At 46.6% G+C, this 24,085-nt stretch overlaps 1 protein-coding gene across 1 annotated transcript in view; it reads right to left on the bottom strand.

The window, feature by feature from the left end:
* Nucleotides 1–9,757: 9,757 nt before the first annotated feature.
* LOC144893370 (uncharacterized) overlaps nt 9,758–24,085 on the bottom strand; it is a 37,415-nt gene continuing 23,087 nt past the window's right edge. Inside the window, exon 5 of the mRNA XM_078783953.1 lies at nt 9,758–10,465. Within this exon, the coding sequence (XP_078640079.1) occupies nt 9,758–10,465 (708 nt within the window). The remainder of the gene's footprint in view (nt 10,466–24,085) is intronic.

The following is a 24,085-nucleotide window of genomic DNA, read 5'->3' as shown; positions in this document are numbered from 1 at the left end:
TTGTGTCTGCACTGCGTTGGATCGCAGCTTACACATTTCCTAGATACTCGCTGGACTCAAATCCCAAGTTGGCAAGGACAAAAGATAGTAAAAGAAAACTAAATGATTCCCTGAATAATTAAAAGTTCCTGAAAAGCATAAACGAGTCATTGAAAATGCACACAGCGCATGCACGAAAGCCCTCTTTAGAACGCGTATGTCATTTTGAAAGTCCTATATTGTTAGTCTCACCCCCGAAGGGGATGCGAGACCATTGCAATTCCCTTCTGTCTCTGACATCATAGGTCACATGGTATGGCAGCCATATTGAATTCAAAGAAAAAAAAATTGGCCATCTTTTTCTCTGAAACCGCTCGATGATAAAAATTTAAACTTGACATAGGTCAAAAAAACCCCATGGGGTATATCGGGTGATGTCACTGACGTCATCTGTGAAGTGATATTCCAGCCATAAGTGGTTCAATCGAAATCCTTATCTGAAACATCTGAAACCTCACATATCTGATCTACAACCCGATTATTTGTGAGTGGTTAATTAAATTAATAAAGTCATCGATCATGTAGTCTGTCGGCCATATTGGATTCAATATAAAAATTTTTATAGATACCTTCTTCAGAACTGCTTAACAGATTGACTAGACATGAGGAATATAGTTATAATTTTTTTTTTTCATATTCACCTTTATTGATTCAATTCAGCCTTAATGTGTACAAAAGTTGTTGTTAAATATCCAAATAATTAATCAATAAATCTACGTGTAACGGCAATGTATGTGACATGATAGGGTGCATGAATGATACCGGTGCAGTCGTGGCCAAAAATATTGGCACCCTTGCCCTTTTTTAAAAATAACTCACAATTTTCTCGAAAAGTAAGTTGAATTTGACAAAAGTATTTGGTCTCCACAATTCTTTATTTCACTGTTAATATTACAGAACCTTTGTTTTTGATTCATAACTTAATATATCCTTTTAGATCACAAAATAAAAAGAATTGGCATCGATAAAATTAGACACTTGACTTAATATTTGGTAGCATTTGGACAAAACAACTGCAGTCAAGCACTTCCTATAGCCATGAATGAGCTTCCAACACCTCTCTACTGGCAGTTTGTCCCACTGTTCTTGTGCAAACTGCTCCAGTTCTCCCAGATTTGAAGGGTGCCTTCTCCCAACTGCTGTTTTCAGATCTCCCCACCGTTGTTCAATGGGATTTAGATATGGACTCCTTGCTGGCCACTTCAGAACAGTCAAGCTTTTTGTCTTGAACCATTCCTTGGTGCTTTTTGAAGTGTGTTTGGGGTCATTTTTCTGCTGCAAGACCCATGACCTTTGACGGAGACCCAGCTTTCTGACACTGGGTTGAACATTGCGCTCCAAAATGCATTGGTAATCTCCTAATTTCATGATGCCATGCACACATTCAAGGCACCCGGTGCCAGAGGCAGCACAGCAACCCCAAAACATCCATGTTTAACTGTAGGGAAGGTGTTCTTTTCATTGAAGGCTTCATTTTGTTTTCTGTAAACATAGAGATGATGTGCTTCACCAAAAAGCTCTAATTTGGTCTCATCTGTCCACGGGACATTCTCCCAGAAGGATTTTGGCTTGTTCAGGTGTGTTTTGACAAACTCCAGTCGGGTTTTCTTATCTCTGTCTCTCGGCAGTGGGGTCCTCCTGGGTCTCCTACCCTAGAATCCCCTTTCATTGAGTTGGTGACAGATGGTGAGAGTTGAAACTGTTGTACCTTGTGTCTGAAGGTCAGCTTGAATCTGTTTAGCAGTTGATCGAGGTGCTCTCTCCACCATTCCAACAGTCCTTCGCTGCAATCTTCAATCAAGTTGTCTCTTGCGGCCACGTCCACGGAGGTTGGCTACAGTATCATGGGCCTCAAACTTCCTGACAAAATTGTGTATGGTGGACACAAGAACACCAAGGTCTTTGGAGATAGACTTGTAGCCTTGAGATTGTCCATGCTTGGCTACAATCTTGTGTCTGACCTCAGACAATGCTCTGGTTTTCTTTCTTTTCTCCATGCTCACTGTGGTACACACAGTGACACAAAACAGCAGAATGACTCCTTTTCTCTATTAAAACTGGTTGAATGAGTGATTTTTATATTGCAGTCACCTGCAACTCACCACGGGTGAGTTCAATGCCAGAGTAAAGGAGAATCACCTGCTTGAAATCGAATTATTTCGAGCAACTTCTAAAAGGTGCCAATAATATTGACTGGGCCATTTTAGCATTTCTGTGTGGAATAAGCTAAGATTTAGTAATTGTTCATCTTTTTATGCCTCCGCCCACAAAGTCACTGGAGGCATTATGTTTTCGGGTTGTCTGTACATACGTACGTCCGTCCATTCGGGCTAAACCTCGTTTTTCTCAGCAACCAAATGTCCGATTGAGACAAAACTTTCAGGGTAGGAGTGACACCTATGCAGAATGTTTTTATGATAATTGTGATGTCATAGGTCACGTGGTATGGCAGCGACCTTGGGTTAAAAGCAAATAATGAAAAAATTCTTTCTCGGAAACCGCTGAATGGAAAATTTTTAAACTTGGCACATTGTAAAGTCCTCCCAATGGGGAAGAAAAGCATGATAATGATATCATAGGTGGTATCATAGATAATGATATCTATCATAGGTATCATAGGCCACACTGGTTAATGACCCTCTCAGACCACTGCATTTTATATGAACCCACTCAGCACACATTATTTCCATATGATGAAAGTGACTGGTTGAGAAGAGTGATGGAAATGAATGTAGAAGGAAGTAGAGGACGGGGAAGACCGAGAAAGACTTGGCTGAACATGGTGGAAGAAGAAATGCGGGCAAGGGGGTTAACAAGGGGAGATGCAGAAAATAGGGCAAAATGGAGAAGATTGTCATGGGGTCCGCAAGGCTAACCCCCGCTCTCGCAGGGAAAATGGCCTTAAAATGCCTGTTGTTGTATAGGTCACATGGTTTGGCAGCCATTGTGGATTAAAGAAAAATATGAAATAATTGTATCTCTGAAACCGCTCATCCTATTGATGCGAAATTTTACATATATCATCGAACAGCACTGTTGCACACAGATTGAAAATGATGTCATAGGTGACGTGATTTGGCAGCCATCTTGGATAGAAAAACGAACCTTATCCGATCAACACGAAACTTCACAAACGTGATCCACTACCCATACAGATGACATCTGTCCGTTGTGGGACTATGCGGAGGCATATTGGTGACAGTCGCATTGTTCTAGTTTTGGTTTGTTTCACTGCAAACCGTAGACATACACATGTGGATACAACAACAACAACAACAACATGCATTTTAAAGGCCATTTTCCCTGCTAGAGCGGGGGTTCGCCTTGCGGTCCCCATGACAATCTTCTCCATTTTGCCCCATTTTCTGCATCTCTCCTTGTTAACCCCCTTGCCCGCATTTCTTCTTCCACCATGTTCAGCCAAGTCTTTCTCGGTCTTCCCCGTCCTCTACTTCCTTCTACATTCATTTCCATCACTCTTCTCAACCAGTCACTTTCATCCTTCCTCAACACATGACCAAATCATCTCAACCTGTTCCTCTTCACAGCATCAATCACAGGCTCTATTCCCATCATCTTTCGCAAATCATCATTTGTCTTCCTCTCTCTCAACGATACTCCACACATCCACCGGACCATTCGCATTTCCACCCTTTACAGCCTTCGTTGCTGCTCTACGTTCATTACCCATGTCTCACTCCCATAAATCATAACACTTCTCACACATGCAGCATACACCTTTCCCTTCAGCTTCAACGACACTCCCCTCCTCATCAGCACGCCACTCAGTTCCCGAAACGTCTTCCATGCACATCTCACTCTAGCAACCGTTGCCGAGTCTGATCCACCTTCTCCGTTCAGCATGTCTCCGAGGTAGCAAAATGTTTTCACACTTTCCAGCTTCACGCCGTCTCCTAGATCCAACTCAACATTTCCTCCATCTGCAGCTCCCTCTGTGCACACCTTACATTTGAATGTAGCTGCCACAATGGTTAATGACCCTCTCAGACCACTGCATTTTATATGAACCCACTCAGCACACATTATTTCCATATAATGGATATATTTCCATATATCAGGGGGGTTGACTCAGCCTGTCATCCTTCCGAGGTCGGCTAATTTGAGTACCAGTTCACTGGTAATTCCCTGTTTGTCGTAAAAGGCGACAAACAGGGTTGGCGGCAGGAAGGGCATCCGGCCGTGAAACATTGCTTCAAAAAGAGGACCAACAACAACAACCACGGTGCCCGAAAAAGGCCAACACCCGCTTTGCGGGGGAAAATGGCCTCTAAAGGTTTTTTTTTTTTTGTTGTTTTTTGTTTTTTCAGCGCACATTGTACATTGAATGGAGTTCACTCCGACACCCTTCCTGCACACAGCACATGGCCACTTCCCAGTTCTTTCCACCTCACCACATGCTTTACCACTTGCCATCACCTTCGTCTTTCCGATATTCACCTTCAGACCTTTTGTCTCCAAACATTCCTTCCAATTGTTTATCTTTTCCTTCAGTCCATCCATACTTTCCGCAATCAAAACCAGATCATCTGCATACAACAACTCCCACGGTAAACCCTCCTTTACGTTCTGAGCCAGCACCTCCATCACAGCTACAAATAGTAGTGGACTTAGTACCGACCCCTGATGCACTCCCACCTTCACCTCAGACTCACCACTGTTCCCGTCCTTCATCCTTACAGCTGTGCGCGCTCTTTTGTACATTGCCATCACTACTCTGATCAACCATTCCTCCACTCCTAGCTTCCTCAATGCCCATGTCACTACTTCGCGTGGAACCCTATCGAATGCTTTCTCCAGATCAACAAACTCAAGAAACAACTTCTTCCTCTTCTCCATGTACTTCTCCTGCAACTGCCTCACAATAAAGAGCGCGTCTGTCGTTCCTCTTCCTGGCTTAAATCCAAACTGCATTTCGTCGATCTTCACCTTCTTCCTTATCCTCCTCTCCAACACCCTTTCCAATACCTTCATTCCATGCTCCAATAACTTTATCGCTCGGTACGAGCCACACTCCAGAAGGTCACCTTTCCCCTTGTATAGAGGGACGAGGGTACTCAGTTCCCAATCCACTGGAATGCGGCCTTCTTTCACCACCAGATTACAGATCTCTGTCATGCTCTTCACACCCCAACTTCCTGCTGCCTTCAACATATCTCCCACAACTCCCATCGGCCCTCCCGCTTTTCTACTCTTCATTGCTTTTATCGCTTCCTCAACTTCCTTCTCAGTTATCTTCTCTGCCGGTCCTAAAACTGGGTTACTCTCTATGTTGCCATCCCATTCATTCTCTGTATTCAACAGCATTTCCATATATCTTTTCCATCTTCCTTTAATTCCATCTGGGTCCACAACGATTTGTCCCACTTCATCCTTCAAGCAACTCACCCCCATCACATCACACCTCTCTTCCGCTATCTGCTTTGCAATCCTGCATACCGCTCTCTGACCCTCTTCCGAATCCAAGCGTTCTCCGAACATTTTTCTACATGCCTCCTGTGCCTTTGCTACCTCTTTCTTTGCAGCCTTCTTGGCTGCCTTGTAACTTTCATGCTCTGCTTTTCTGCTCCCGTACCCTTCGCCTTCTGCCACTCTTTGAACTTCTTCCTCTTCTCGTAAAGCCTCTTTCCAACTTCATCATCCCACCACCATGTTTCCGAGTGCCTCGGTGGTCCTTTTGTCCATCCACGTACCTCACCAACGGCTCCCAACAGACTATCTTTCATTGACATCCAACCACTTTCAAGCTCAACCACATCATCCTCTACCCTACTCAGCCTCTCTTTTAATGCCTCCCTTACTGTCACCTCTTTCAACCTCCACACTTTCATTCTCGGTTGGTACTTCATGCGCCGAGCTCTCCTCGCACCTTTCACCCTTATGTCACAGGCAACCAAGTGGTGCTGTGAAACAGCGTCCTCCCCCGGGATCACCTTTGTGTCCTGGAGGTGCCCCCTATCTCACCTACGCACCATCAGGTATTCAATGGTTGTCGTCGACCCACCGGACGTGTATGTAACAAGCTTATCCTCTTTCTGGAACTGAGTATTACAAATCAACAAATCAGCTCCATCAGCAAACTCCAAAATCCTTTCACCTTCTCCATTTCTCACACCATATCCGTAACCCCCATGAACTCCCTCAAAACCGTCCATACTCCTTCCCACATGTTCATTTAGGTCTCCTCCTACCACAACAACTTCCTCATCTTTCACGTTTTCCATCAGCTTCTCTATCGCACACCAGAACTTGTCCTTCTCTTCATCGCTCCGACCAACCTGCGGAGCATATCCCGAGATGACGTTCACCAAGAGCTTTCCAATCATCATTTTCACCATCATCAACCTATCACTCACTCCAGTCACACTCACCACACTGTCTACAAACTCCTCAGAAAACAGGACACCAACACCATTCATGCCCTCCGGGCACCCTTGCCACACAAACTTGTATTTCTGTCCCTGCCTGCCCTTCACCATTCTCACACCACTTCCCTTCCATCTCGTCTCTTGCACACAACATATGTCCATTCTTCTTCTGATCAATACTTCCACCACTTCTCCTGATCTCCCTGTCATTGTCCCTGCATTCCATGTCCCAAACCTCTGAAACCGATCTCCACTTCGGGCTGTACACTGCCCATATGTCGTTGTAATTGTCATGGTTCTCTTTTTGAGGCAATGTTTTTATGGCCGGATGCCCTTCCTGACGCCAACCCTCTTAGTCGCCTCTTATGACACGCAGGGATACGGTGTACCTATTCTAAACCAGGGTACACACCGGGGAGACATACACATGTGGATACCAAAATATTTTTTAATTTCAACAATTTTCTGGAAGAAATGGTGCATTATTCGAAAAAAGTGCAAGGGTGCCAATATTTTTGGGCAATTATAGCAGTCGGCCATAATAACGGTGTGTTCAGTTAACGATGGTGTTTTTGTTCAGAATGACCATGCGAGGAGAGACTATGCGCTGTATGAGTACCGTTCTCGTTTGTGTTTTTTTTCTTTTCTACAGCCTTTAAAACTTTTATTTTATTTCAATTGAATTATGTATTTTGAAAACTGTAAAACACAAATCGCCTTGTTTGTGCTTTCAAAAACCTTCAGTTCAGCAGTAATTGGCTATTTTTTTTTGCCGTCTCGATTAATCAGATTTGCTGCTCACTATCGGGGTGGGGGAACATCGAGATTGATAAAATGGTGGCATCCAGCGACGCATCGCCTAAGCTTTGTCCAAATAAAAATGGAGGGGTAACCCTTCCAATGTCCTTTTTCTCAAGACTGTATGGGGTTTGGTTTTCAATGGATGCTCTAATTCAAGAAGTTTTTGTTTGACTTGGATGCACTCTTGGACCACGAGACGGAATGAGTGAAAAGCTGGTGGTTCTACTTGGGTTGCGTCAGTGAAGGTTTTAAGGGTAAAAAAAAAAAAAACGTCCTGGGGGTTTCAGTGTGGAGGCTCGATTTTCTCGACATTGTGTTGTATACTGCCAGCTGGTGGGAGCCGTTATTACAAGTAATAAAATATCCCAGAGACCATAAAAGTAGTGGAATTAACCCATCCATAAGGATGAGTTCTCTGCTAGTAGGATGCAATTGATTTATTATTTTCCCCCATATTCAAATTGCAGAATTTCAACTGTTGTCATTTTTCAGAGCCCGAACCTGGAACAACATGAAACATTGATATTCCTGTGACAAACACAACTTGTTCCTTTTTTTCTTTTTTCGTCTTCTTTTACCTTCCGCAATGAATTTAGATGCAATTTTACTATAATTCAGCAAATGTCCGTCTGTCCGTTCGAAGGTACCGCAACAACGGCTGAATCGATCGCAACATTTTGGGTGGGTATTCCTGGGACCCCTGGGAGTAAAATAGGCTATATTGTTTTTCCAATTTTCCTAAACACGATGGAATAATATTTACCGATATGAACAGTGATGTGGCTTTTGTTGAAATTCTACGTACCAGGAGAGAGTAGATCGACTCCTGACTAACTCTTCTTATATAAACGTGCGGCTCTGAAGTAACATGGCAGCGTGTGCAAAGCGACTGAGAAAGACGTGTAGCGGCCGCTTCCGTGTAACAGATTCGGCGCGCACTCTTCACATATAAACGAGCGACTGAGAAAGACGTGTAGCGGCCGCTTCCGTTTTGCAGAATTCAATCTTTTTTCAAAATGGGCGCCATGTACTGTTTAGATTTTGATGATTTGCGTGTAATATGATTCAACGGATGTTTATATGAATCGTTTAAAATAAAAAAGCCTGATATTTTGACTTTTCATTTGGGCCTCCCAACCAATTGAAGCCCCGCCCATAGGGTGGGTATCGTTGTTAGTTGTTAATGGAAAAAAAAACAAAAAACTTTTTCATTAGAATACAGACAGAGTTGTAGGTTAAAATCTGATTATATTTCCAAAAGACATTCATTCCAGACAATATCTGTATAATGATTTAGCAATCGATGTACAGTGAACAGTTAAACGCATTTTTAGTTGTCAAAAAAACACACACAGCAGATTAAGTCGTCAAATGATATTTAGACAGATGAATTGTCAACTTCATATTTACAAGCATTATGATCTTTACTTTGTGATATGTTCCCCCTCCACCTCCCTCCTCCCACACATACCTCTGCCCCAATGCCAGGAAACGATGTAAAATTACAGTATAATCATGGATAAATGTGTGCAAAATTAAAGGGAAGTAAATCTTAAATGTCATGATCAGAACTATTGTGGTAGAGTAATTTGCAAGAGTTAAGGTTAAACTGAGTGGATCAGAAAGCAACCACAACCCCAAAAGGGCAATGTGTGATTGTCACGTGGCTATCTAAAATGTTCAATCAATGCTTTGCGTTAACTGCGGCTAATTTGTTTTGGGTCAAAAACTAAAAAGCGGAGCAATTGTTTCTCTTTTCGAACCAGCAATGATGGACGACAACACCAGATGATGTCAGATGAGGATCATAAGATAGCTGTCACAAACTTAAGCAATCCTGATATACCCAGAGAGATATACACAGGGCATTACCATGGACCAGTGTTCAATTGTTACATTGATATTGCCTTTGTCTATAACAATACCAATCTTGTATAGCCACAGATGTTCTGAGGATACAGCAAGAAAATACGATGGCCTACAAGTACGCACACTGACCTCGAAGCCGTCTATCCTGTGTTTGAATCCCAACCCAACTATGAACTGTCATCCCGATGTTTCGCAGACAGGACGATTCATCAATGAGAAGGTGAGCAATTTGCCGGCACCTTGAACAAATTTCCAATTTCCTGCCATATCCTACAGGGGGCACTGCATCAGCGGTACAACCGCAACATCAGCAAATGATGCTACCCTGCAGCCTTGTGCAGCATTTGAAAGAAGCATGAAAATGTGAGCATGAAATGATTTTTCTCTAACTTCATATTGACAGCAGCTCCTAAATGGTGCAAACCTGGTAATTTGAGCATCCGTCTTGGGATACCTGTTTCTCCTCTAAAGACCCATCAGTAAGACGAGATCAGCATAAAAAGCAGAAATTTCGGTGAAATTGAAAGCGATGTCAGATGGGATGCATCATTTCCACAGCACATCAGCAATATCATTTATATCAGTTCGATTGATAAACAGATGGGAATGAAAAATGTTTTGTGTGGAGAAGGAAAGTGACATTGATAACCTGAACCATTGCATCAAATGAAAAATTCTTGTTCTTCTGCTTCTTTCTGACCTTCCTTCAAAGTATTTTCTGCCACGACATTCGGTCCTGCAGCTCGGCCAGTTTGTTGAGCCAGTGGAGCTTTGTGACGACTTTCTGTGCAGTTTCCCATCTGTTGCTGTCCGCTGGCGAAACGGGATGATTGTTGACCGTGACAAGACAAGTGGGACATCATATGTCTGGATGGTCTTTTGGTCGATGGATCATGGACTAGCTTACTCGAGTGAGAAGCACTGTAAGTTGACAACCTGGGGCTGGTAGATCGGTTGGCTGTAAGACCGCAGTAGTGCCGACGCTGAGCTGAAAACAGTTGTGCTCTGTTGCTGGAACTATGTGGCAGCGATTGGTATGGAGGAGAAAAGGAGGACTTTGGGGAGATACAGTTGCGTGTGGGGCTTTGAGGAGGCGATTGGTAGTTGGATGCGGCGATGTAGCTACGTGGACGACATCGGCAAGGTGGATGTTGCTCAGGGCTTCTTGTGGGGCTGTGAGTTGGACTTAGAGCAGGTGAGCAGCAAGGAAGACTCGGACCAGGGCTTGCTGGAAGTGATTGGCAATTAGGTCGGAGCGATGGCGTTGGTGCTGGGCTTGTGGGTAGAGAACAAATTGTATCCCCATCTGCACCATCAACTGGGAAAGAGAGCCAGGGTTCAGGTCCAAGCAGAACTGGAACACTGTTTGTCTGCGTTTAAGGAAGAAGAGAAAACAACAAACAACCATTAGTAGGACATTTGTATGTAATTTAAGGTATGCACACATCTCAGAGCCGTCTAGCCTGGGTTCGAGTACTGACCCAGCTATACGCTGCCCTCCTGGTGTTTCACAGGCAGGGTGATTCATCTATCTTTATGCCATCCCTCGGATGGACGTTAAATATCCCACGGTGTGCTTTGTCGGCGAGCTATCTCTAAATTCCTGCTCTAACCTACAGGGGGCACTGCATCAGCGGCACAACTGTGCCCCCAGGCAATATTGGAAGGAAAATATTAATGTTTGTTGGGTGTCCTTTTATGCTTGATTGGCCCTGGCCTCCCCGCCCCCTCCCCCCAAAACGATTTTATTACCCACGTGACCCACTACGTCATCTCGAGAATGCTTTTTATTTATTTTTATTTTATTATTGGGGTTTTTTTGGGGGGTTTTTTTTTTGTTGCGGGCTGTTTTTACAATGACTTTGACTATCATTCTTGATCAGAAAAATCTTCATCAAATTAACTTTGACGAGTGAATCGAGTTGTTCGGCCATTGTCCGTTATGAGCTGAAACAACCTTGCCATTGATTACGTCGTGTGTGTGTGTGTGTGTGTGTGTGTGTGTGTGTGTGTGTGTGTGTGTGTGTGTGTGTGTGTGTGTGTGTGGTGTGTGGTGTGTGTGTGGCAACTTTTTTACCATTTGAATTTTGTCATCAAATTTTCACGAAAGCTTTATAATACGGAGAAGGTAAATTAATAATTTTGTGAAAAGGTCAAGGGTCAAGCATCACATAAAATTGCCAATTTTCGTCCAATTGACCTCAAATTTTAAGAACTTAGGTCACATAATTGGTTCACCAATCAAAAGCTAGAAGCTGTTGTTGTTTTTATTTTTTTTAAGAACTAAAACTCAAAGGTAAAGTCAATTATTTTTATTTTTTTTATTTTTTACTATTTCGTTATTTATTAGCATATGGAAGAAGAAAACTATGTCTGAATAAAAACAGACGCGGACGGGCTTTGCATTTTCAGATGCTTTGTAGTTAGAAATAAAAAGCACGTTCAGTTCTTTGTTTATTACTTAAAAATCAATACAATCACAAAAAAAAATCCGTGTCTGTGGACATTTAACATCCGGTACATTGAAACAAGTGCCATTGCAAAATCCAAACTTTTCAGTGTTAAACGATTGCACCCCTCCCTTCTTCCCTCCCCTCCCCCTCCCTCACCACCCCCAACATCAGTCACTTCCCATGTCTGACAAAACAGTTCTTTCACACTGCCAGCGAGGCGCGGAGATCATTTTTCGAGACCATTCTGGGTCTTCAATCCCGAGACGGACAAAGTGACAGAGCAATGAAGGTCAAGAAGAAAAGAGACTTTCGAATTTATTAACCCTGAGTGGCTCTAGGAACTACAACGTTACGCAAATTTAGAGCCGTTTTATGAACACGATCAAGCGAAGGCCTTTGAAAAGCAGTGCAAGGGAGATGTGTGCTCCAATGGTGCTTGTTGCCATGGAAATGGAAGTGGTCGGAAAGGCGGTGACGGGCAAAGAGGCCTTGTCTGGATGGTTTGTCGGAGTGTACTTGAAAAGTGAGCTTTCTTGCAGATAGAATGGAGGGAAAGATATCTATACTGAGCTCATAATGGACCAGAGCAAACAATAGCCACATGGGATTATTACAAAAGCTAAAATTAAACTCTTACTTTTGGACAGCTGTTTCTGCTTCAAGCCCTCTTTCATCAACGAAGTTCATCCAAAGGAGTTGGGTAATTCGAGACAAAATGGGCACCAAAAAGATTTCTTTTTCATTGCAGTGGGTCTTCATTTGTTTTTTTTTACTTTGATCATTTTTACTGAATGTAACTGACTCATTGTGTACATTTATGCATACACATGGGGGTCATATGAGAGAAATTTATAAAATGCAGGATGAGGTGTGGAGGTGGATGGATGGCAGGGGAATTAAAGGAATTTGGAAGGGAAGGGAATAAAGGAATTAAAGAACATAGTACAAATATATATATATAAAAGGTGTTTCAAAAAGAGTGATACAACTTTAAACGTTTATTTACAAAGGAACAGAAACCTCAGCATCGTAACCCAAACATTTATTGAAAGCTTATGACGTGGTATTTTCTATCACTGATTGCTATTGTGGTAAATCACTGCTGGAGTTAGTGAGAGGCCAAGGTCTGAAATTGGCATTTACACAAAATCCATGTAATTGACGTTCTCGATGTGTGCCCCTCCGCGGTTCAGACAGGCATTGATCCTGACTCCAATGTTCTGTCCAACTTTCCTGTAGGTCTCATGTGGCACTGCCTGGAGATAGTCTGACACCTCCTGCTTCAGGTCATCTAGTGTGGCAGGGTGGTTGACAGAGACAGCGCCCTTGGCAGCCCCCCAGAACCAGTAGTCCAGAGGGTTCAAGTCTGCGCTTATGGGATGCCCAGTCATGAGCTGTACCCAGGGCAACGAGGCAGTTTCTGAAGAGCTGCTGCAGGAAAGTGATGGTGTCACCAGCTATGTGCGGGTGTGCACCATCCTGCATAAACCAGGTCATGCTGAGCTGGTATGGGATGACCTTTTGGGCTAGATCATCAGGGAACTTCTGGAGCACGGCCCGGTAGCACTCATCGTTGATCGTCACCGTCCTGCTGTTGTCATTCTCAAACCAGTAAGGCCCTAACATTCCCCACCTGGCATTGAAGGTGCAGAAGCATGTGACCTTAGGCCCTTTCAGGTACCTCTCAGTGATCTCCTCAGGTGGTTCTGCCCGCCAGAAAATATTGTTGTGGTTGTTGATTTCGTCTCGTACTACAGAGCCACCACTTCTGTCTTCTGCTTCACTATCAATGGCATAGTTGAGCTATGGAGCTAGAAATCCCAGGGAACAAATACCACGATAACACCACCAAACCCTGAAAAGCAAAAACTGTAGGTCAAAAAACAAATAAATGGCAGGAAGTCAAACTTTTAACAATCTTTTTGAAATACCCTGTATATATATATATATATATGTATGTATGTATAATTGTGTATATGTGTATATATATATATATATATATATATATATATATATATATATATATATATATATATATATTGTTACAGATCTGGGATGACGGCTCTCCCGTTAGCAAGGGGGGTTAACCCCTTGTCCGTTATACTGGCCGTCGCCGATCCTGGGGGTCTGTGACGTCACTGGTGGTCAGCCACGACCAGGGTAATCGGGCCAGAGACCCCAAAAAAAGACCCCCCGAATACCTGCTTACCGTGACCTCCCAACCAGCGAGGAGACAGCCCCGCCCGAGTCGCGACGGTAATGGACACGCCGAGCGAAGTGAGTCACGACCCAGGCCGTTAACAATTACTAACCCGATTATAGCGGTTTTAATCGTGCCACGGAGACCAATGGAAAGAAAAGACTAATGCAACTGGAGGAAGACGAAACCAAAGCTTGGAAGGAGAATTTATTATAACAACCACCAGAGGAAAAGAAAGATCAAAGCTGTACAAAGATAGATGGATGTAAAAAGAACACAGGGCAGCCTTATCTATACAGTCTTACTTATACCCAGGACAGAACAAAGACAGACTCACATGGGGATGATGACAGGAATGGCAGGAGAAGGTCCGTTCAGCTGGCAAAGGCGGCCAGTTCGGCTCGTTCAGCCGTCGAGGTTCCGTTCCGACCTCGCGTCGTGGTTTAAAGCGAACCCGACAACCGCTGGAACCAACGTGGTTGCGTCGACGCCACGACCCTCTCGCTCTCTCAGTAATGATGGGATTTCCTCTCAGGCAAGGCACACGTCAGGCAACCTCTCGCGTCGGGCAACCCTCTTGTGCTGTGCATGCATCACCTCTGCTGGTCTCAAGCCTTCTCTCTTCCCATCTCCTCATGCGCGATCCTCGAACATATATATGAAGTGGGGTCGCGACACGTTTGGGTCCCGCCCACATGCTCTGTTTGTAGCTTTATTTGGTAACGGAGCTGAACAACTCCGCCCTTGTGGCGAGCCACGGCCACGCCTCTTCTCGGCGACCCCGCCTTCTTGTCCAATACAGAGCACCAAGGCCAGTGAGAGGGTGCGTCCCCCACGCTTGTTGAGCTGTTTGCAGAGAGAGTTTGCTGGGGTATGGCGTTATTGAAGGGGAGCTATCCTTATTTGTTAATGCAACGTGGTGTCAATCTAGTGGATACAGAGCCTTAATTAAACATAGAATAGGAAATAATTAGTAAGATGATTCTAAGATTGGCTGCGTGTTGCGATGGCCTAGGGTGCGATATTTAATAATTAATAAAAGGGGATAATATTACAAAGGGGGATATTTACAAGTGAAGGGGGGGGGGGGGGGGGTTCCCAAATCGGTAACTATATATATATATATATATATATACATATATATATATATATATATATATATATATATATATATTGTTGCGAATATGGAATTTGGCCTCCATATCCGCTTGTAAATATTCCCCTATTTTCTCCAATACTCCCCAACTTTCCCCGATCCCCCATTCCCTAGTCCCATTGCATGTAAATAACAATCAGTAGAGCCGACCTTCCCCTTATTCCCCCATTAAATGTCGTGCCCAGGTCCACCGCACCACACGTAGACAACTTTCGGACATCTTCCTAGTTATTCTTAATCTATGTCAGTTAAGGCCTCGTTTCCATTAATTATGACTCTTCGTTGCACCAGAATGTGATTATATGGCACCAGTAGTGAGTTTAGGACCTTCCCATACCTCCTCCCATCTTCTTCCCCAAACAACAACAACAACAACAACTACAGCTACAACAACAACCACAACAACTACAGCTACAACAACAACAACAACAACTACAGCAACAACAACAACAACTACAACAACGGCGCGCGCGGGGAGTGTGCGTCCTCCCTCCGGCTCGGTTAGCCGCCATTATCCATGCGCCCCACGGGGTTACCACGAAGGGGCTAGCTGTCAGCTCCTCGTCAAGGGCGGAGCCTGGTAAACCCCCCCCGCACCCAATAAGAAGGGCGGACCGATTCCATCTGGGCGGAGCTAACGAGCCGAGGGCGTGTCACTCCCCGCCGGATATACGCAGCCGCTTGCCGGACGTGACGTCAGATGCGCCTCAGCTTGGAGAGAGAAGCCACCGCCACCCCCAGCGCGACGATACCTCCCCGCATCTTTGGACCGGACCGGACCGTACTGGACCCTGCTTTGAGCCAAGAGTGCACCTTGAGCCATCGATACCCGCTGTCCTTTTCATCAACCCCCGTGTGAGTCAGCCTTGTCCCGTTTGTCTGTAGTCTGTCCGGGGTTAATATAAGAGTGTGTCTAAGTGCCTGTCTTTCTGTGATTATAACTCTAGCCCCTGTAATCTGACCTTTCCGTACGAATATAATCTCCTCCGGAGGTCTTGAGAACTGAACCCTTGGTGTCGTATTGTGTTATTGTAATCCAGCCGGGTGTCTTCTTTTTCTTATTGAGCCAGCGTAACGCGACTAGTCAACGTTCGGGCACAATCGGGTAACTTGTGCGGACACGACGGCCATTCCGCTCGGCCCACCTTAACATCAAAGTCGTGTCTGTAACAATTGGTGTCAGGAGTGGGATTCGGACCCGGGACTAAATTAGTTAGGCCCAAATTTTGGGAGGGAAAATCGATCCGGAGCGCGTACTGCGCTCGACAAAATCGATCCGGAGCGCGTACTGCGCTCGACAAAATCGATCCGGAGCGCGTACTGCGCTCGACAAAATCGATCCGGAGCGCGTACTGCGCTCGACAAAATCGATCCGGAGCGCGTACGGCGCTCGACAAAATCGATCCGGAGCGCGGGTACTGCGCTCGACGAAAGTATAACGGCGAAATTTCGAATTTGTTTTACGAAACTCGAATTTTGAAAGTCGCGCTATGGCGGATCAAGACGGCTGGGGTCCGGTAGGGGAGAGTGAAGCAGGGTCGGTCCAGGACCAAATTGAGGGACAAGAGGAGAGCGAAGCAGTGAGGGCGGCAGGTTCGCAAAATAGCGCCGTCACGCACGAAGTAGCGGGCGCGCAAAAAGGCGCCTCGCACGAGCGCGCGGTAGCCGAGCCGGCTGTATCAGCGGGCTTTAACATGCAGCCGTTTGACATGCAGCAGTTCATGGCACGGTTTAGCGAATACATGGCAGAGTCGAAGAGCGACAACGAAAAAAGAGCCAGGGAAATGGAGAAAATGGAAAACAGAATGGGGGAGCGACTAGGGAATCAAATCGGGGGGTTAGACAAGAAATTTGGGAAGTTAGACAATAATTTTGAGGAGTTAGACAAGAAATTTGGGAAGTTAGACAATAATTTTGAGGAGTTAGACAAGAAATTTGGGAAGTTAGACAATAATTTTGAGGGGTTAGACAACGGGATAAAAGAGGTGAAAACTGGGTTAGAGGGGTTAGAAAACAGTATGGAAGGCAAATTGAGGGACATGAGGGACCAAGCGGAAAGGGAAGTTAAACAAATGGAGCAGCAGATAGAGGGGGTCAGAATGGGGGTAGAAACCAAACTGGATGCTCACAGGGAGGAAATGGAGCAGATGAGGGTGGCATCTGGGCAGGAGATGCAAGTGATGGGAGAGGAGATCAGAGGAGGAGTGAGTGAGGAGGTCGGAGGAGTGCGCGAGGAGGTGAGGCACTGTGAGGAGCACATGGAAAAGGAGGTGAGAAAGGGGACTGTAAAGTTACAGGGGGGCATAGAGGTCCTGACGCAGGAGGTGGAACAGCTGACGGAGGGACAAAAAGAACTAACGGAGCAGGTTCAAAGGAACACTGCGGTATTAGGAGGGTTAAAAGTGACACAGAAAGAACTAAAAGACGACTTGATAGCGACGAAGAGGGAATGTCAGATGGTACGTGAGGGACTGACAACGAGGTTGGACGAGGTGGTAGAGGTAATGGAGACGAAGGACCGGCAGGTAAGGACGCACATGGAAACGGTCAAGGTAGCCTTGGAGGACGAGCTTGAGGAGACGTACCGGGGAATAAAAGAGGTGAAGCACAAATTAGAAGAAGTGGAAGAAGGGATGAGCGAAATTAAGAAGCGACGGAGAGGGGATAAGAAAGAGATAAAAGAGGAGATAAAAGAATTGGTCCAAAGTCTGTGTTTGGATCGTGATGATGTGCTCATTAACCGGATGAGGGATTCGCAGGTGATGGAGGAGAAGCGAAGAGGAAGAGGACCCGGTGTAAGTGGTGACCAATATGGTCGTGCGTATGATGCGCCAGGGGATTTAAGAAGCTTGGGGGTCGAGATAGACCCGGGTGTTCGTGAGAGGCCGTTGGTGAAGTGTGCGACAGGTCTGGTGTGCGAAAGAGGAGGTGTGCGAGAAAGTCCGACTCTGGGGTGTGTGAGGAAAAAGTGCGTGCCAAGGAGTGAGGGTGTTGGCGAGAATGAGTCGGTCGTAGCGTGTGTGCGAGGAAGCACGTGGAAGCGCGGTGTGGTGAGTGTTACAGAGGATGTGACGGGAGAGTGTGCGCGAGGAAGGTGTGTGACGGACAGGTGCATGGGGAAAGAGTGCGCTGTCAAAGGCAAGGAAGAATGCACAGCTGTGGTGAGTGTTACAGAGGGTGTAACGGGAGCGTGTGCGCGAGAACGGTGTGTAACGGACAGGTGCCTGAGGAAAGAGTGCGCTGTCAAGAGTAAGGGTGAGTGCGCTGTCAGGAATGGAGGTGAAAGTAGTGAGAGTGACATGGAGCGTGAGTTAGTTGTGACAGGTGAGCGAGGATGTACACCTGGGATGGAAGGATGCACACCTGGAATGGTAGAGCGTGAGTGGGAATGCACGCTGGAGTTGGTGGTGAGGCACGTGGTTGGGTGTGCGAATGAGAGCACACCTGTGATTGTCACAGAGGAGGTGACCGAGGAGGGGGCGCGAAGAGGTGTATTGGTGAGGTGTGCTACCAACGAGTGTGTGCCAAAGTGTTCGGTGGTCAGGTGTGTGACCAAAGCTGTGAGTGGAATGGGTGTACCTGGGTGTGTAAGGAAGGGTACGAGGAGCATGGGCACAGCTGGATGTGTGAGCAAGGAACGGGCTGCGGGGTGTAAGCGTCCAGGTGAAGCATCGACGTTACACGGGTTAGAGGTTAGAGCGACTTTTAGCCGAAGCAGGCCCTCGGTGCGTGCCGGGCCTCGCTTTGAACGGCCGCGTCCAGGCTCCACTAGGCGGAGCTGGCAGCCCGATAGAAAGGGTCGTCATGGCGACCACTTTTTGTTGAGACGTGCCGGCAGGTCGAGATCGGGACATTGGATGGCTCCACGCCGAGGTGGTGCGTGGGATCTCGGCCCGGGTAAGCCCCCGTCCCTGCCCCGAATGCCGGACGTATCCAGCCGCTGGCACAAAACAACCAGCATCCATTGCTTGGCTTTACGAAGCCGGGCTTTGGACAGGAATTGGCGCACCGAGAGGCAGTAGTGAGTAGACTGGGTGATGAGGTTAGTGTTTTGGCCCCAAAATTAGAGAAAAACAAAATTTGATGATTGGCAAGGGATTGGCAGTAGTGATTGGCAGATGATGAGTAGTGATTGGCAAATTTTTGATTTGTTGAAATTTGATGTGCAAAATTGGTAGTGAGAGACCCCCGATGTGGTGGGATGGCAAATCCACCATCCTTCCCATGCGTGGGGCAAAGGAGCACTAGATTATGGGGTGTATGGCAGTGAAAACTAGCCCGGGTGGGTTAGGATATGGTGTGTAGGGATCTAGCGAAGATTGACATTAGGTGACGTTAAGTTTAGTTAGTGACTGATACCTGTAGTGGGGACGCAGGTAGATTAGTATGGATGATAATGACGTGGGAGCGCAATAGTTTAAAGGGACGACTGGGAAGCGCAAGTTTCAGAAGGGAGTAGTTAGCTGAGATGATGCCGTGTGTGTGAGAATTGAACAGGTGTGATTGCACAGGTGTGCAACTGGACAGGTGTGTGGAGCAGTGTATGAGTAGTGAGTGTGTGGATCAGCGCGAATGCGCTTGGGGAGAGAAGGGTGCAGGTGGCACCAGGTGTGAGAGCACAGGTGTGCAAGTACAGGTGTGTGGAGAGAGTTGGAGTAAGTGGTATGGAGTGGTGTGCGTGGTGCGAAGGTGTGGATGGGGGAAGAGTGGACCCCTTTCACGAGTACCCGGGGCGGGTAGTGTAAGTGTTAGGTAGAGGGTGCAGGTAAATTGTGGTTGGATATTGGCATTTGTGGTGCGGTGGCAGAATGGTGTTGTGGATGGGTGCATTAGTGTTGTGGAAATGGCTGGGCGTGTAGCCTGTTAGTGTGTGTAGTTGGTTGGGCACTCCACCACTGTGAGGATGTCGGCCAGGTGAGGCCGCAGGTGGGCTCTGGGAGCCGGTAGAGTTGTGGATGGGGCCCGAGGATCCGGAGGACGGACCCGGGTAGCCCAGTGCCAGAGAGGGCACCGAGTGGGGAGAGTGCCAGAGGGCCTTCCCCAGGTAGTTAGGTTAGGGTAAGGAGCAGGTAAGCTCGGAGGCAACTGCAGTGGTGGAGGTGTGCAGGTGGGTAGACCCACTGGGAGAGGTACACGTCGCAGCCCAGAAATTGTACGAGGGCACCGGGAGATGAATCGGGGGAGTGAGACCCCAAATTGAAGAGCACCACAGTTTGGCCAATGGGAATTGGTTTTTAGAACCCATAGTGTAAGAGGGCCAATGGTTTGGCCGGAGAAAGCCCCGGGTAGTGTAAAGTTGTTAAAGTCATTTAGGAGATAGTTAGGATTGATGAACCTGTCGCACCATACGCAGCCACTTACCTGTGGTGATGATGATGACTCCACACCTGTGTTTTCTTTGTTTTGTTGCAGGAGATGAATCGCTGTGTGGATTTGTGAGACGCATCACGACGTGGATGAGACATTGGGGTGATTCCATCTCTCCCTCCCTAGGAGGGACTGATGATGAATTGGTAATGGCAAATTTTGATGTTGAGTTGGAGATGGCAAATTATGATGAGAGTTGAAAATGGCAAATTTGATTGGTTAGGAGGGAGAGAAGACGAATTTGGTTTATGGGAGGAACGGGGAAGACAGTAGGGATGTTTGTCGATTTGTAAAGTAGATGTTTATGGGTAGTGTTGTGTTTTGTGGATACAGTAAGGGGTAAGGGAGGGGCCATGTAGGTTACCTGGTGGGGGGGGGGCGTACGATAGGAACGTACCTGTCTCACCTGGTTCCCATGTGCCCCCAGTGTGCATCACCTTACATTGCGTGCACTTTTGCGCCCTTACCACCTTACTCACTTGTTTCTTCTTTTGTCTCCCACCTCCGAGGATCTGGCTTTGGGGTAGAGAGAGAGGAGAGAGAGGTGCTGGCTACGCAGTTGTGGGCCTGCACTTTCGCTGTTGGCTGCCTGGATCGATACACCATATGGACCGCAATGTTTGTGGCCACCCACAATGGACCGCAGCTCTTTTGCGGCCAAGCACCACCCGGGGATGGACCTATGGGTCAACGTGGCACCTATGCCATACAGGTGAACCACTTTTAGTTACCACCAAGTGCACCACAAGAAGAGCAAGAGACACCTGCAGGGTTAGGGGTTGTCGAATTTATTTTTATTCCAATGAACAATGGTGACTGCACCGATTGGTGGTGGGGTGGTGCTGTTGATGCTCGGGAAGGGTGCTCTGCACGTTATTAAAGGCCGTCGGCCACAGAGCACTCGTGGGTTGGTGTATCGATGTTGGCAAGCGCGCTCTCTCTATGCATAACATCTGCATGTGTTCCTCCAAAAACAGGTCCTGGATCGTAGTGTAAATAGCAGCGTAGTCTTGTAAATAATGCTCCCTACCGGCTGTATGTTTAGTTTGAGAATTCTTTCCGGATTCGGTTATCCTGTGGGTGTGTTTCTGTGAGGAGAAGGGTGCAACGTCGCAGGGGGACATATTTACTCATTTGTGAATATCTGTAAAACTGTCGCACTCAGGGTAGAGTTAATAGTAGAGGGAACTACATTGCGTGCCACACTAAAGTAGGTAAAAATTTATCGGGTCGGGACGCCCCGAGGGTAGAGAAGGGTGCAATGTTGCGAATATGGAATTTGGCCTCCATATCCGCTTGTAAATATTCCCCTATTTTCTCCAATACTCCCCAACTTTCCCCGATCCCCCATTCCCTAGTCCCATTGCATGTAAATAACAATCAGTAGAGCCGACCTTCCCCTTATTCCCCCATTAAATGTCGTGCCCAGGTCCACCGCACCACACGTAGACAACTTTCGGACATCTTCCTAGTTATTCTTAATCTATGTCAGTTAAGGCCTCGTTTCCATTAATTATGACTCTTCGTTGCACCAGAATGTGATTATATGGCACCAGTAGTGAGTTTAGGACCTTCCCATACCTCCTCCCATCTTCTTCCCCAAACAACAACAACAACAACAACTACAGCTACAACAACAACCACAACAACTACAGCTACAACAACAACAACAACAACTACAGCAACAACAACAACAACTACAACAACGGCGCGCGCGGGGAGTGTGCGTCCTCCCTCCGGCTCGGTTAGCCGCCATTATCCATGCGCCCCACGGGGTTACCACGAAGGGGCTAGCTGTCAGCTCCTCGTCAAGGGCGGAGCCTGGTAAACCCCCCCCCGCACCCAATAAGAAGGGCGGACCGATTCCATCTGGGCGGAGCTAACGAGCCGAGGGCGTGTCACTCCCCGCCGGATATACGCAGCCGCTTGCCGGACGTGACGTCAGATGCGCCTCAGCTTGGAGAGAGAAGCCACCGCCACCCCCAGCGCGACGATACCTCCCCGCATCTTTGGACCGGACCGGACCGTACTGGACCCTGCTTTGAGCCAAGAGTGCACCTTGAGCCATCGATACCCGCTGTCCTTTTCATCAACCCCCGTGTGAGTCAGCCTTGTCCCGTTTGTCTGTAGTCTGTCCGGGGTTAATATAAGAGTGTGTCTAAGTGCCTGTCTTTCTGTGATTATAACTCTAGCCCCTGTAATCTGACCTTTCCGTACGAATATAATCTCCTCCGGAGGTCTTGAGAACTGAACCCTTGGTGTCGTATTGTGTTATTGTAATCCAGCCGGGTGTCTTCTTTTTCTTATTGAGCCAGCGTAACGCGACTAGTCAACGTTCGGGCACAATCGGGTAACTTGTGCGGACACGACGGCCATTCCGCTCGGCCCACCTTAACATCAAAGTCGTGTCTGTAACAATATATATATATATATTGTTACGGACACGCGGATTAAGATGTTATGATGGGCCAAGCGGAATGGCCGCCGTGTTCGCACAGTTTACCCGATTCCACCCGACGTTGACCAAATCGCGCTATGCTAAATCAATGAAGGAAAGGACACAACGGCTGGGATAAATGAAACGACACAAGGGGTACAGTTCTCAAGACCTCCGGAGGAGGATATAATTGGTGATGCAGAAAAGGGGTAGATTACAAGGTAAGATGTAAAGCACAGAAAAGATGGGCACTTAGACACAATCTTATCTATCCCAGACAGACCACAGACAAACGGAACAAGACTGACTTACACAGGGATTGATGGCAGGGAAGGACAGGCAGTCGATAGCACAAGGTGCACCTTGGCTCAGGGGCAGAATCACGCACGGTCCAGTCCAGAGATGCGGGGAGGTATTGCAGCGCTCGGAGGTAGCGTCTCTCTTCCTTCAAGTCCAGCGCGCATCTGACGTCACCTCCCTCTTCCTGCGCATGCTCAGCGGGGAGTGACACGCCCTCGGCTCGTTGGCCCCGCCCCAGATGGGATCGGTCCGCCGCTTCTATTGGGTGCAGGGGGTTACCGGGCTCCGCGCTTGACGAGGAGCTGACAGCGAGCCCCTACGTGGTAACCCCGTCGGAGCACATGTTCGATGGCGGCTAACCAAGCCGGAGTGAGGACGCGCACTCCCCGCGCCGCCGCCGTTGTTGTTGCTGTTGTTGTTGTTGTTGCTGAACCGTGAGGAAGAGCTGCGGGGAGGTATTGGGAGGTCCTAAACTTCCTAACGGTGCCATACAATCACATTCTGGTGCAACGAAGAGTCAGAATTAATGGAAACGAGTCCTTAACTGACATAGACTAAGAATAACTAGCAAGATGTCCTATAGTTGTCTACGTGAGATGCGGTGGACCTGGATGCGACATTTAATGGGGGAAATAGGGGGAGGTCGGGTCTACAGAGTGTTGTTTACAGAAAATGGGACTAGGGAATGGGGGATTGGGGATAGTTGGGAAGTATTGGGGAAATAGGGGAATATTTACAAGCGGATATGGATGGAGGCCAATCTCATATCCGCAACTATATATATATATATATATATATATATATATATATATATATATATATATATATATATACAGTATATATATATATATATATATATATATTGTTGTGGATATGAGGATTGTGTTTTTTTATTGTGTAGTACATTGTAAAATATCACCCTCCTTCCTCCAGTTGTGTATAAAGGTCAAAGTGCGTCCCGTAATTAGGTCATAAACAATCACGTTAGCCAATCATAGATTTCCTCCTTGTTGGTAGTTTATTTCCTTATTCTATGTAGGTTAAGGCTGTGTCTTCCATTAATTGACACTCCATTGC

This window comes from Myxine glutinosa, chromosome 8 (genome assembly GCF_964187855.1).
Source record: "Myxine glutinosa chromosome 8, kmMyxGlut1.1, whole genome shotgun sequence".
Classification (NCBI taxonomy): domain Eukaryota; kingdom Metazoa; phylum Chordata; class Myxini; order Myxiniformes; family Myxinidae; genus Myxine; species Myxine glutinosa.
Note: the sequence above shows the minus strand (reverse complement) of the source record. Positions and strands in the feature narration are given on the sequence as shown.